This window comes from Diachasmimorpha longicaudata, chromosome 10 (assembly GCF_034640455.1).
Source record: "Diachasmimorpha longicaudata isolate KC_UGA_2023 chromosome 10, iyDiaLong2, whole genome shotgun sequence".
Taxonomy (NCBI): domain Eukaryota; kingdom Metazoa; phylum Arthropoda; class Insecta; order Hymenoptera; family Braconidae; genus Diachasmimorpha; species Diachasmimorpha longicaudata.
Genome location: NC_087234.1, coordinates 6650177 through 6662634, shown reverse-complemented (window position 1 = coordinate 6662634; position 12458 = coordinate 6650177). Strand labels below are relative to the sequence as shown.

Genomic DNA, 12458 nt, shown 5'->3' with positions numbered 1-12458 from the left:
TTTTCTTACTCTTCTCCTTTTTCGCTTTCGCATCTCATCCACAACTTCTCTTGGATCTCTGATATCATCACGGGCTGCCCAAGGTGCCATTTGCAAGGGATGTGGATTAGTAAAATGTTTATAAAAATTCAATCAGTTCAATGAAATCACCGCTGTAACAATTTACATTGGAATATTCTTCGATGGATGAACTCGGTTCGTCAGCACAAAACTAATCCGTTCTATCAGTGAAATAGTAAACCCAATTTAAAGTATCAAACATTCAACGCCAGAAGTCGATTAAAGTTGTTCTTATTAGGCACGATAATATGGCATTCCAATGTCGATCATAATTGGATACGAATATTCGTATCTAATTCAGTATAAGGACTTCATTCATACGATTTGCATAAACACAGAATTTCACAACTCATTTTTAAATAGTTATCAGAATAGGCCGGTCACAAGGACGGACTAGACTTCGGGTTATCAAGAAACATGATAGGTTGATATCTATCAGAGTGATTATAAACTTAACCGAGGCCCTTAACTGATATCTACAACTTTATTAACAAGCTAAATAATTCTAATTAATATCATAATCTAGTCTACGTGAAAGGAAACGTGAGTTTTTGCGATATAATTTTTTACATTGAAATATTCAAACATTACCATTCGTAATTACGACGGTCTAATGGATTTCCATTGTCCCTTTCCCTCCTTCGATCCTACCTGATTCATTTAATGTTCTCATTTTCTCTTCGCAATTCCACTATGAACCATATCCACAGCTGTAACGATAAAAAAAAACACCGAGAAAAAGAAGACAATTAATGCACTATTCGTTCCATTTCCTTGATGAGTTGCGACCGTACCAGGTAATGACTCATTTTATTAAAATAAAAAAATTCAGGAAAGACATGCTCAGACTATTCAACTAATTGAGAAGTACCCGTGAAGAGTTGTGACATGATGTCGATGTGAAGAGAAGGTTCACGCGTGCCAGAGAGCTATGTCGCCCAGAAAAGGAATTGATAAAAAAAAATTTAAAAAATCTCAATGAAATAGAGGTCTAGAAAGGTGACGGACTCCTGACGGCAGAAAGAATAAAGATACAAGGGAAACTGGTTGGACACCAGTATGGCATTTCAAAAAAGGAAGGGGGAAGACTGAAATATCCAGAGGCACTTAGCACTATCTACAAAGGCTAATGTAGCCGCCCCGATACGACGGTGATTTCAGTCAGTTTCAGAAGCAGAAACTAAAAGTACTGAAATGTCCTGGCTTTACACAATTATGTTGGGGTACAGATTGAAACGGTCTTGTGACCATTCAATCTTCCCAAGGTGCTGTTTTCGGCTCCCGTTATGAGTATCAGCCAAACTGATATGGGGTGTGTAAATCCATTATTTTTACAGTAAACTCCATCCGTTAAATTCAAAAGAAAATTTTTCCCCTTTAAAAATGTAACAGCCGATACTAATCACGACACTGTCATCACAACGACCAAATAGTCTGTTAGAATTGCAACAAAGTGGTGTCTCAACCCTTGATTCGTTGTTTCAAGAAATGAGTTTCGTTTGTCTGATGATAAAAAAAAAACGCGTTATATCAACCGTAAATGCGCTACTGCAACGTATAATTTTCCACAAGCACCACATATGATTGTTGATCCATCATCATTTTATGTGTTATTTGGTCTGAAGGCCACGACCAAATCATGATTTCTGGAGTGAAAATTCTTCCCAACAAATTGCAAAGCCATAACGTAACGAATTCTTTTATCGTATACCAAGCCATAATCTACGGATCTTCCATCTTACTGGAGTATAAAAAATTCACTGGCATTGGTGCTTATGATCGAAAAACCAAGATTAATCTCAAACTCAACCTCATCCATACGATCCAAGTTCACTGATAAGTCGTGTCTCAGTGGCTGAACAGAAGTATTCTTCGGTGAAGAAGAATACACAAGAGGTGAAAGACGAGAAAATAAACTAACAAAGAAGAGGTCCAGTTCTAACGGTAAGTTTTTCGCGGGGATTCTCAGTGCACGACAAGAAGAAAGGTAAAAACGACAGGAAGAGCGAGAGGGAAAGAGCATTCACTTGGGCGCCGACAAGCGGCCGAAGAATGACCGTTAAGCGAAGGAAACGAGATTCTTTGCACACAGTATACAGAGATGAAGCTATAGTCACTGACGGATATATAACCACAGTATGTGCTCAGATAAACTCACAAAAAATACCTACGACTCTGTTGCAATAAAAAGAATTTTGTTGCGTATAAAAAGACAAAAAAAATTTTTATATCGATAGAAAAGGAGAAATAACGAGAGCGTATCAAACGCAGGCGCTACCATATCCAGTAGCATTTGGTATTCTGTATTCCTTCACCATCATTTTGAGAATCCATCCATTTGGCCTCGTCTGTTTTGGGATCATAAAAAGTCCTGATACCGATATGGGCTCTAATGCTTCTCTGATTGATTAGGAAAACATTTTCGCAGCCTATCGTCTCAAGTTTGATAACTGCGTGCCACTTATCTCGAAAACTACTCTATTTTCGAGCTGATAAGAACTATCGTAGATTTTTTTTTTTAATTCACATGGTCTATAAATATTTTTATTTATGAAATAAAAGGTCAACTAATTAGGAATGAGCTTTTTGTTGAAAATTTGGGCGCGAAGAAAAGGATTATTTGATGACCAATTATTTCGGTCTCATTAGAAATTATATATTATTTCCTTTTCTTTCATCAAAGGTAAAATACGCTCTTTTACCTCTTGTGACTTGAAAAGAAGAATAGCGCTGTAAGAAAAAATGAAATAAAAGGATGAGGTATACGATCCCATTCGCTTCTCAAGTTTCATGGGAATCTGACCAATAACGATATGCCTCATTTTGGGGGCCATTTTTAGCCATTTCATTATTCCCTTGGCGACATGTTTTTATTATTATAGTTTTTTATTTTCAGGGCGGTAGGGAGGAGGATCAATGTTTTTTAGGAAGTGAGTGAACCTCTTTCCGGTTTTCGAGATTCATTGTGTTTCTTTCACTCGACTTTTTTTTTTTTTTCTTCACTCTTCAATCTTATTTTCTCCTTCTCGCTTCGTTTCCTGTCGGTAGGATTATTCAGAGGGTGAAATTATAAATTTAATTGATTACCATTTGTGCATAATATTCTTCACCAACCAACCAACAATTAATTCTTCTTTGTTAAAGAATGTTTTAAAAACTTCAACCCATGAGAATAAACAAAGCCAACATTTTTTTTTTTTTCAAAAGAAACTACAGCACAGACCAGCACTGCTTCGGCTTAGGCGGCAAAAAAGGTCGTTAAAAAACTAATTCTGGACAATTTTTATCTCTTTTTCCTCTCAAACTGTGAGAGGAAAAGTTTGGACTGGGAGCGAACGTGTGAGTTCTCCGGGACTAGAAAATTATGGTGACATCTGTTTGCTGGTATAAGCGTCGGGATCATCGCTTTCAAAATAAATGAGTTTCCGAGTTCTGAACCAATTACAAAATCATGACAATCATTTGTCGCTTATTTCAAAAATATTCAACACGCACGATTTATCGTGAGGCAAAATATGAATGTTTTAGCTTCCTCATGTGTTAAGACAATAAACCGTTAAATTAATGAAGAGCAGAATCCAAGCGGATATTTTCTCTGAACTGTTTTATAGGAATAGGAATAGATCTCTAAAATGAGACAAAATCGTCAAAAATTGCGTGTCAGTGGGCTTATTCTCCTCCATCCAGCTGTTAAATATCCGCAAAACAACCAAAACCTTAAGAGCCGAAAAACCCCCAAAAACCGTTTACCTGTTTTTTGTTTACCGGATTTTCTATGAAACTCGAAAGAACAGGAAAACGTGCTACGAAAATACAGGGGACAAATGGCTGTAGGAATCGGTATACCTGGAAAATAACACATTATACGTATTTCCCGTCGGCATAGTCATAAAACTTGGTCACCCTACCTGACACTAGTACAACTGTCTACTGAGACCGATAACAATCGACTACCGCCAACCGATCTCTCCTTATACATTTTTTTTTTTTTGTGACTTCGGTAAACTCGTTTGGGGAATAGAAAAGGGAGGAAGAGAGCATTTATGCGCATGAAACTTGAAAATTAATCATGATTCCGAAGATTGGGAGCATCATCGCTGTGTATTTCTCCGAGTATGAGGGAATAAAAGGGCCGTATAACAGGTATTACAAAGAACCTTTTGCCGATCTCAGAATTCACAAACTAGAATATAGTTTATGGCAAGAGCCTTCACGGAGATTATCCTTTAGCAAAGCAATCGCTCCGTCCTTTCTCTCAGCCTTCTACCGTCGACACCAGGTACAATGTCTCCCCCACCCCACCCTTCGTACTTATGTATCCAGAAAGATTGGTCGGTATTTAATCAAACCCTGCCATGAATAAATACGACACATGCATATTGATTGACACGTCCGATTTCTTTGCACGTTTCCCTCTATTTTTTCCCTCACTATTATACATTATTTTCATAATGATTTACGCAATAAACAGGTTGATATGACTTTATGCACCATTTTACATAAATGTACAACTACCGATAGCGGAATTAAGTTCGAAGGACTGGAATCTGGAAATTTATTTGATTCCAATGACCATATTCTCAATTATCACGGAGATAATAACAGTGGATGATCAATAAAGAGACAAATCGCACGACTTGATCAACGGGGGTGATTAAGTGTGATACGTTTTACTGATAATATCGTAATTGTATGATTATGATCGCGTGCAGGGATCTCGGAATAGAGATCATGATTCTAATCCATTCCCATTATGCTGAGAGAAAAATGTAGTGGAACGAAGGGGATTATTTTTTGACAGACTGTCAGTATTTTTTGATAACGTCAATGACAATAATAATGTATTGACAATAAGGAATATGTGATTGGAATACGGAATGTGTTGATGCTGAGGGTTCTAAGCACGAACCTCGCGATTTGATCTAATGAAGAATCCATGGTACATTCTTCCCTATTCCCTACTTCGTCGAATGTCGAGGGTGTTCGACGCTCTTTAAGGAAAATTTACGTGTTTACCATTTACCTGGAAAATTAACCATCGGATTGACGGGAAAAAATATAATGTTTTTGCGTTTTATTGTTATTTAGTGGCTCACAAAATTTTGTGGCTGTGCGATCATTAAATAATGGCCAATAAACAAAAACGTTATATTTTTTTACGTCAATCCCATCGTAAATTCACCAGAAAAATAAAAAAAACGTAAATTTTGGGGGAAAGGGTGTAAAACATCGTTAATGGTCGCCTGACTGCATCACATTCCGATGATCTAAAAATTTATTGTGTGCGACCTGAATGGAATTGAATTGAATCACATATTTTAGAATATGCATCAAATAACATACATTCCACCAATTCACCATATTTTTCTCTCGATATTTTTTCCTGATATTCACAACTTCATCCCAATGATAATATCTCCATGAATCTGTATGTTTATAGACTGAAAAGGTCAACGTTTTTTCTGCTTAAATAAGGAGGAGGAAAGCAGAATGAACCGTTATTGAACCTTTTGTTGCATTACAACATTATTAGTATTCAAACAAAACACATGGAAAACAATTCTTTCTGTCAACAATTCACCTAAATCCAGTCCCCTCGCCAGTTCAAACATGACAAGCATCCCCACATCCCCAGTCATCATCTCTACTATTTTATTGATATTTGAATAACATACCTCGTCAGTTGATGATCCCTGGAGCCGATGAATCGCTAGTACGAACCGGTATTCCAAAATAAAATTTAAGAATCCAAGAATCCCACACTCGAATCAACAAAAATCACCTCTCGTATTCTCCTTCCACTGAAGATTCACTCACTAGAATGTTTCACCTATTTTCCTCGGTACACAATGCTTTTTCCATTCCCCCGTCCCCCCGACACACAACAAAATTTTGCCCGGCACTAAACAAAAAAAATATTTCTTTAATAATTCCACCGATCGGTCTCATCCACTGCTGTTGAATAATTTGTCACGGTCGATAGAGGTGCGCGTAGGATGAGGCCAAGCGCCATTTTATCCCCGCGTGTAGTTCACTAAAGGCGACCCGGTACAGTATCAGTGAAAAATTAAAAGATGTTAAGTCGTTGTGATATGTATCCAGTGGCCACTAACAACGGCAATACAGGGACGAATAATGACGATAATGCGAGTGACGAATCGACAAATTAATGGTCCATTTTCTCGTGCCAATGGAAATAATGTCCAGAAGTCATCGGCATAAGGAATTAATTGTACTTACACTCAACTTTCATACAGATATTATGTGGTAAATGATCACAATAACAGACTGGTTTGGTCACTAGAAAATTCACGGATGTCTGGAGTTTTTGTTTACGTCCGAGAGACGACGATTTCCAGGAATTGAAGGGGTTCGAGTCGCTCGGGGAGTCCTTTATTTCGGATATAATCGGGGGAATTAGAATAATCTAGAGTCTTTGGGGATGTGAATGTTGTTTAAGTACATTAACACACGATAACTCGATGTTTATTTGAGAGCGAAATCACAGACGAACCATCCTTCACCAAGTCGGGACACGAACTGAGTCGAGCAATCCTTCGCAGGCACAAGCGAGTGCTCTAAGGTTGCCCGGCTGGTTTTCACCGTACCGCTATTTCGGCTGGTTTACGCTGTCCCACCAGTCCTGCTAGTGAGCATTTCCCCGTGGGGTTTATTCACATCCGAGATTCCTACTTTATCTTTAGACATTTTCGGGGGATGGTGAGACAAGAAATCATGGCTTTAATCCTAGCCATTATCCTTGACTTCGAGGGCCAAAATGGCGGTGACTGACGGGGATTTTTTTCATTAAAAAAGTAATGAGAGATACAAACATCGGTGATGATGGGGTCATTGATTTTTCGAGGCTCAACTGACTTCGAGTGTAATACGCACGCACGCGCACACCAGGGCCGATTGACATTGTGCGTTTGGAGATCATCTCCTGGGTTTATTAAAAAAAAAATGCGAGTTGTATTTGTCACTGTTCTAGTTTTTCGAAAATTAATGGCACCCTCATTCCATCAAATAAAATAAATAAATTTGACTTGATGTGAGGGCCAAATCAGTGAAGCACAAGGAAAAACCAAGGGTTCTGGCTGTAGACGTTATCGTCACAAGGTAACCCTTGCAGGGCTTGACCCTTGCGGGGTAGGATAATACAAAACTTATCTCATTCTAAACACTGGTACGCATAATTTCGATTCATTTTTTATTGAAGTGTATAAACCAAGTGGTTATGTGAAATAATAATAATTAGTGATACAGAAATAGCTCTAGTCTCAAGTATATTATATTTTCGTAAAAGACTCACTATGATTTTCAGAATACTCAGTTCATAGAAACGAAAAGAAAAATAGGCATTAATCTGCATTGATGATTAACAAAAATGATTGCATTCAGTTTTAACATAAGTACAATCGATAACAAAGGAGGAATTTGTGTGATTTGTTGAGTTGAGAACTTAATTCTCAAATTGCAAATTGTTCAGTTCCTCCAATTGTCTTTTCGTTCCAACAAATAAAGACAAGTTATGAAAAATACATTCGTATGAACCTCAAATTAATGCATTTGACCGATTCTGTTTTTTAATAGAGCAGTGATACGTATTCCTAGGTAAATGAAGTAATTAAACAAAAAATAATGGAGAAACAATAATAGTTAAATGCCGAAAAAATGCCAAAAGTTTGTTAATAAGTTCAAATTTCTTGAATAGGATGAAGAAAATAGCGGGACTGGTGAAATGCGTGTATTGTTAAAAGTGTGGAGTGTCAAGTATGAAAGGTCCAGAATCAATGGTGAAAGCCAAATATTAATTGATCCATCAAATAATATAATTTAATTTAATATTTTTTAATTTCAATTCTCAAAAAATCCAATATCTCATTCTTTTTGCAAATGATATCCCAACTTTTCTCGTTTCACCAGCCCTTAACATCATTCTTTTACAAAAATAAAGCGGAGAAAAAGAGAAAACTTGAAGGTTTCAGGATTTTCTCACCATTGATTGTCAATTGGCAATCAAAAATGTCTGTGAATTACTCCCCCCTCAGTGGTTTATTATGCCCCATTTAGAGAAACGGAGAGAGAGAGCGCGCTTGTTCTCTCGATTTTCAGCAGTAAAAATTCAAAATCTTACATTTTTCAATATACAAAAGTTATTTTAGAAAATACATCCTAGGTTTAACAATTGTAAAACCCCTACAAAAGACGTCTAGTATCGTGGCCAAATTGCGTACTTATTTGTTATTTTCTTTCAAAGCCTAAAAAATGAGAAGCATTGGTCTGCATCGAAGCTATTACAAAACAATGATAGTTCAACTGAATCATCCCCTAATTTTTGCTTTTAATGATAGTTTATACTTTTGCCTTACTACATACTTTTTAAGTTACTTCATCAAGCCACATATACTGATGCAATGATTAAAAGAAGACCCAGCTTCTCTGATATAATTTCTCGTTCGCTCAAATTAGTTGGGGGATGGTCTAGTCATCGTTGATCTCGATGGGGATACTGGTGGTGAATGTCGGTGTTTCTAGCTCTTCGTGTTTCTTCATTTTCATGCTCTGAAATCACAAAATGTTATCAAATATTGTATCTCATTTTCTATGTGATTGATAAATCAATCAGCCTCACCTGTTGCAATTTATAATGATTAATGATATCCTGATCAGCTGGGCAGCTCTGCAGGAATGCATCTAGTCTATACATGTGGTGCATGTATCTCCACAAGTTCACCAGTGTCTCTGGTATCTCAAAGTCGGCAAAATATTTGCCAGCGACTCTGATGTGCTGCAAACGAGGCATTAGTTCACAGTCAAAACAGCACATAGTATCGCCAGTTAAAAATCTTGTTCCCTTGCGTCCCAAATGCTCATCAATCTTACGTAGATGTGCCATTAACGACGATGATTTCGGGTCTTTGTCTTTGTCCTTAGCATTTACAAGCAGAAGTTTCAATTTCTGTAACGAACAAAAAATGGTTAATTCTTCTTAATGATCGGATGATGATTATAATCGCCTCTCTCTTGGAACACCAGTAGGACTTACAGTGAACAGATTCTCCACGAGTGTTGCCACCTCTTTATCTTGAACGAAGAGATTATGCCCACCCGGTATGTTCTTCATTATATGTCTTTCGATTTTTTCATTCTCAAGAATGGCGTCACCGTTATCGATCAGAATAGGCGGGGGAGTTGCTTGGAAATTGGTGCGAAAATCTGGCGGTGGTTTCTGCATGTCGACCGTTGTAACTTTCAGGGAAATTGTCTTCAGTTCAGCGAGCAAGTACAGGTCCATGAAGTATTCTTGACAAAAGAGACAGGCACCTTTTCGTCGTCCATCTATCGTCGAAGCCTGAAAAATTACATAGGGATTTAACGATTAAATTAATTACATTTAATGATCGGCGACAGATTTCGGCAGAGAATTGGGAAAATAATGTACGTGGATTCGAACAAGTATTTAGAAAATAATAAATTATGAAACAACATGATTATTACAAACCAATTGGTTTGTTGATTCTTTCAATTTTATAATGACATAAAATGGCATTAATGATCGAGGAGTTGATGGTAGTTTAAATTACCGTAAATAATTGAGAAAAAAGAAAAACGGTCGAAAGTTATGATTGTGCGGCGGTGCGGCAAAAAATAGGCATGACCAGTTTTTCTCCGCGGAACTCAGATATTTATGGATTTGAGGTATTGTGAAATTACTAATACCATCTCGATAGTTTTCCCTCAACGAGTAATAACCACATAATTCCAAACACCATCTCACAACCCAATTCCATAAATTACGAAGCTGCGTCATGCGAGCTTATTGTTAAAAAAATTCACATACGTATGGAGCATATTTTATTTTTAGAAAAGTCCGTACGCAAATGAAGGCCAATCTCTTGCGTCACCTGTACTTTTAAACGCATCGATAAATCTCGAAATAATGTATTGGTTTTATCATACACACGGAAAAGCTAAACAGCATGAAGAGTGATGAGCCTCGCAATGTGACAATCATCTATTTGATTAGCTGTCCGTCGCGATATATTACAATTATCAATAAGGAAGTTGCATAAACGTTTTTTAATGATCTAATTGTGTAAATTACAAGTTTGCAATGTACTTGTGGTAAGAATATCGGGGAACATAATAGGGTCGATCTGTGCCTCTATTGGAGCCAATGACTATTTAACCATTAGAACTGTTCCCTTTGCTCCGATCTCTAGTGTCAATTTCTTTCACAGCCTCGACCTTAACATCAGCCACCGGGACATCCACCGAGCCTTCAAGAAAAATATTTCAAGAAAATTGAATACTCTCCCAATGACAATTTAGGCCTCCGATTATCCATGATTGGTATTGTAAAGATGAACTTGGCCTACAACATTCTATGCAAGTAACTGTTCTTGGAGAGTTGAATCGACCTACTTGCAAGAGGAAAACAAAATCGGTGAAAAAAAGGGACTAAAGGGGAAAGCAAGCATATACAATAATGGACAAGTCGTTAGAGTTCCAGTTCTATTTCAAGTGTACATACACCTTATGTCTCTGTGTAAGGAAGACACGGGGAAAGTTCAAGCCGATACAGCTGAATACCAGGCAATTGCCATCTCTTGTAAGTTATCCTATATAAACCAGCCTTATTTCATCATGGCCAGGCCCAAGGATTCCTTCAATACTCGTCTCCTGACCTCATCTCGGTCTTAGTCACAGATACAATGATTAAAATCTTTAGTTCAGCGCTACAATGACCCAGCAAGTGAGTGTGTTTTCACCTGCGAGTCATACATAGCTGTATAAACTCAGAGATTCAATCCTCGCGTCATACTGGCATAATGTACCGGGTCACTGGCTATCAGAATTCAAGCGTATTCGGTCGTTTATAACTGTACCTCACTACACATGTATGTCATCACAAGAGGAAAGCTTTTAACATGGCAACTTTTGAGTGATTCATCATAGCTTTATTTTGCCTCATCGAATTAAGCGATATAATATTTTTTTAATTGGTTGCCCTAACGATAACTAAAAAAAATCTGAAGTCAATGAACGATGGCTTTAAGAATTTATATATCTATTTGTGTACCATTCGTCAGATGAATTCAATCATCGTTTAGAATATTTGCTTCGATGTCATTAAATGTGAGTTAAAAAATGATCACAATAGCTCTATTAGTTGGTTGGGTTTTACGATGATTGTTGAACATTTTGGATTTCCAATAGAACCGTAGAAAAGGTCGTGCGTTGTACAGAAAGAAGTGATAATAATTAGAATAATTATGAAGTGAATAATAAGGAGAAGGAAATGATGTGCAAAATACCCATTTGGCATTAATCACATTGCTAATTTATTGAAATTTTAAGTTCAATATTCAACTTATCGGATTTTTTTTATTTTTGAAAATTCGCCATTATTTTTATGAATTCTCAATCTATTAAAATTCAATAGATTTTTATGATGAATAAAGAGGAGGTTTAAAAATCACGTTGCCCTTGAAATATTAATTTATTTCCATGATGAGTGCAAGCTCCATGAACGATGTGTTTTTGAATTCAATTGCAATTGCAATTATTATCGGTAATCAATCGAATTTCTCTCAGTGTGGTCTGAATTCTAAGATAGATAATAAAGGTCACGCAATAATTCCTCAATAACTTGAGATCCGGGTGTTGTAATTAGACGGAAATTCGGTGACGAGATAGGCAATGTCGCAGAATTGTAAACGCGGCTTCAGGAGAGGAAAAAAATAAATAAATAGTCACACGAAAGAGGAAGGGAGATTAAAAAAAAAAGTTCATATCGTATTCCTCATCATTTGACGAGTCAGGAGGGCATGATTCATCGGCCCGATGAAGATAATTTATGGAAAGTATGGTTACAGAAAGGTAAACATCATTACAATGTCCAATAATTTTCAGAACCCAGAGAATTAGCCAAAAGTTTATTGAATCCACGCCCATTTCCTTCAAGCTGACGGAGACACCTCATGATCGGTGCGGGTTTAACGACTACTGATAACTCACCTTGATTATTAGTTCAATTTCTGGAACGTCCCCATTACTGGTACCGTTCTCGTGTGCTTCATCCGCCATCTCAACGTTTTTTTAACAGGATGAATGATAAATTAACTTTATCTTGGTGAACTGTTGTATTCCACGCTGGTGAAGATTTCAAGAATTGTGGGTAAGATATGGACTGATTGGGGGAGGGGTACAAGGCACTTGGTGGTATTTAATTTACAAATCGAATACTTGGCGTTCAGATAACTGAACAGAACGTGATAGAGGCTCACGAATTACTGGGGCCTCCGGCGACTGAGGGGGCTCGGGATGGTAGGACACTGGGACGCAGCACCAAGTGATGCATGTGGATGGATGTGTGCGGGTGCGTGAAGTCA

The 12458-nt window shown here is 37.3% G+C and overlaps 2 protein-coding genes across 20 annotated transcripts in view; both read right to left on the bottom strand.

The window, feature by feature from the left end:
- LOC135166588 (ephrin type-B receptor 1-B) overlaps positions 1-6630 on the bottom strand; it is a 52797-nt gene extending 46167 nt beyond the window's left edge. For 7 of the 19 annotated variants that reach the window (XM_064128963.1, XM_064128961.1, XM_064128965.1 and 4 more), the window contains exon 1: positions 5736-6629. The gene's annotated coding sequence lies outside the window, so the exon portion shown is untranslated. Of the gene's footprint in view, positions 1-5735 lie in introns of all 19 variants that reach the window. The other 12 variants (XM_064128948.1, XM_064128954.1, XM_064128952.1 and 9 more) reach the window with 4 other exon arrangements.
- Positions 6631-7253: 623 nt separating this feature from the next.
- LOC135166599 (chloride intracellular channel Clic) lies at positions 7254-12366 on the bottom strand. The gene is made up of 4 exons (XM_064129011.1): positions 12085-12366; positions 9110-9415; positions 8696-9022; positions 7254-8625 (listed from the first exon to the last, which is right to left on the bottom strand). The coding sequence occupies exons 1-4, from the start codon at positions 12151-12153 to the stop codon at positions 8545-8547; spliced, it is 783 nt and encodes a 260-aa protein (XP_063985081.1). The 5' UTR covers positions 12154-12366; the 3' UTR covers positions 7254-8544.
- Positions 12367-12458: the final 92 nt, after the last annotated feature.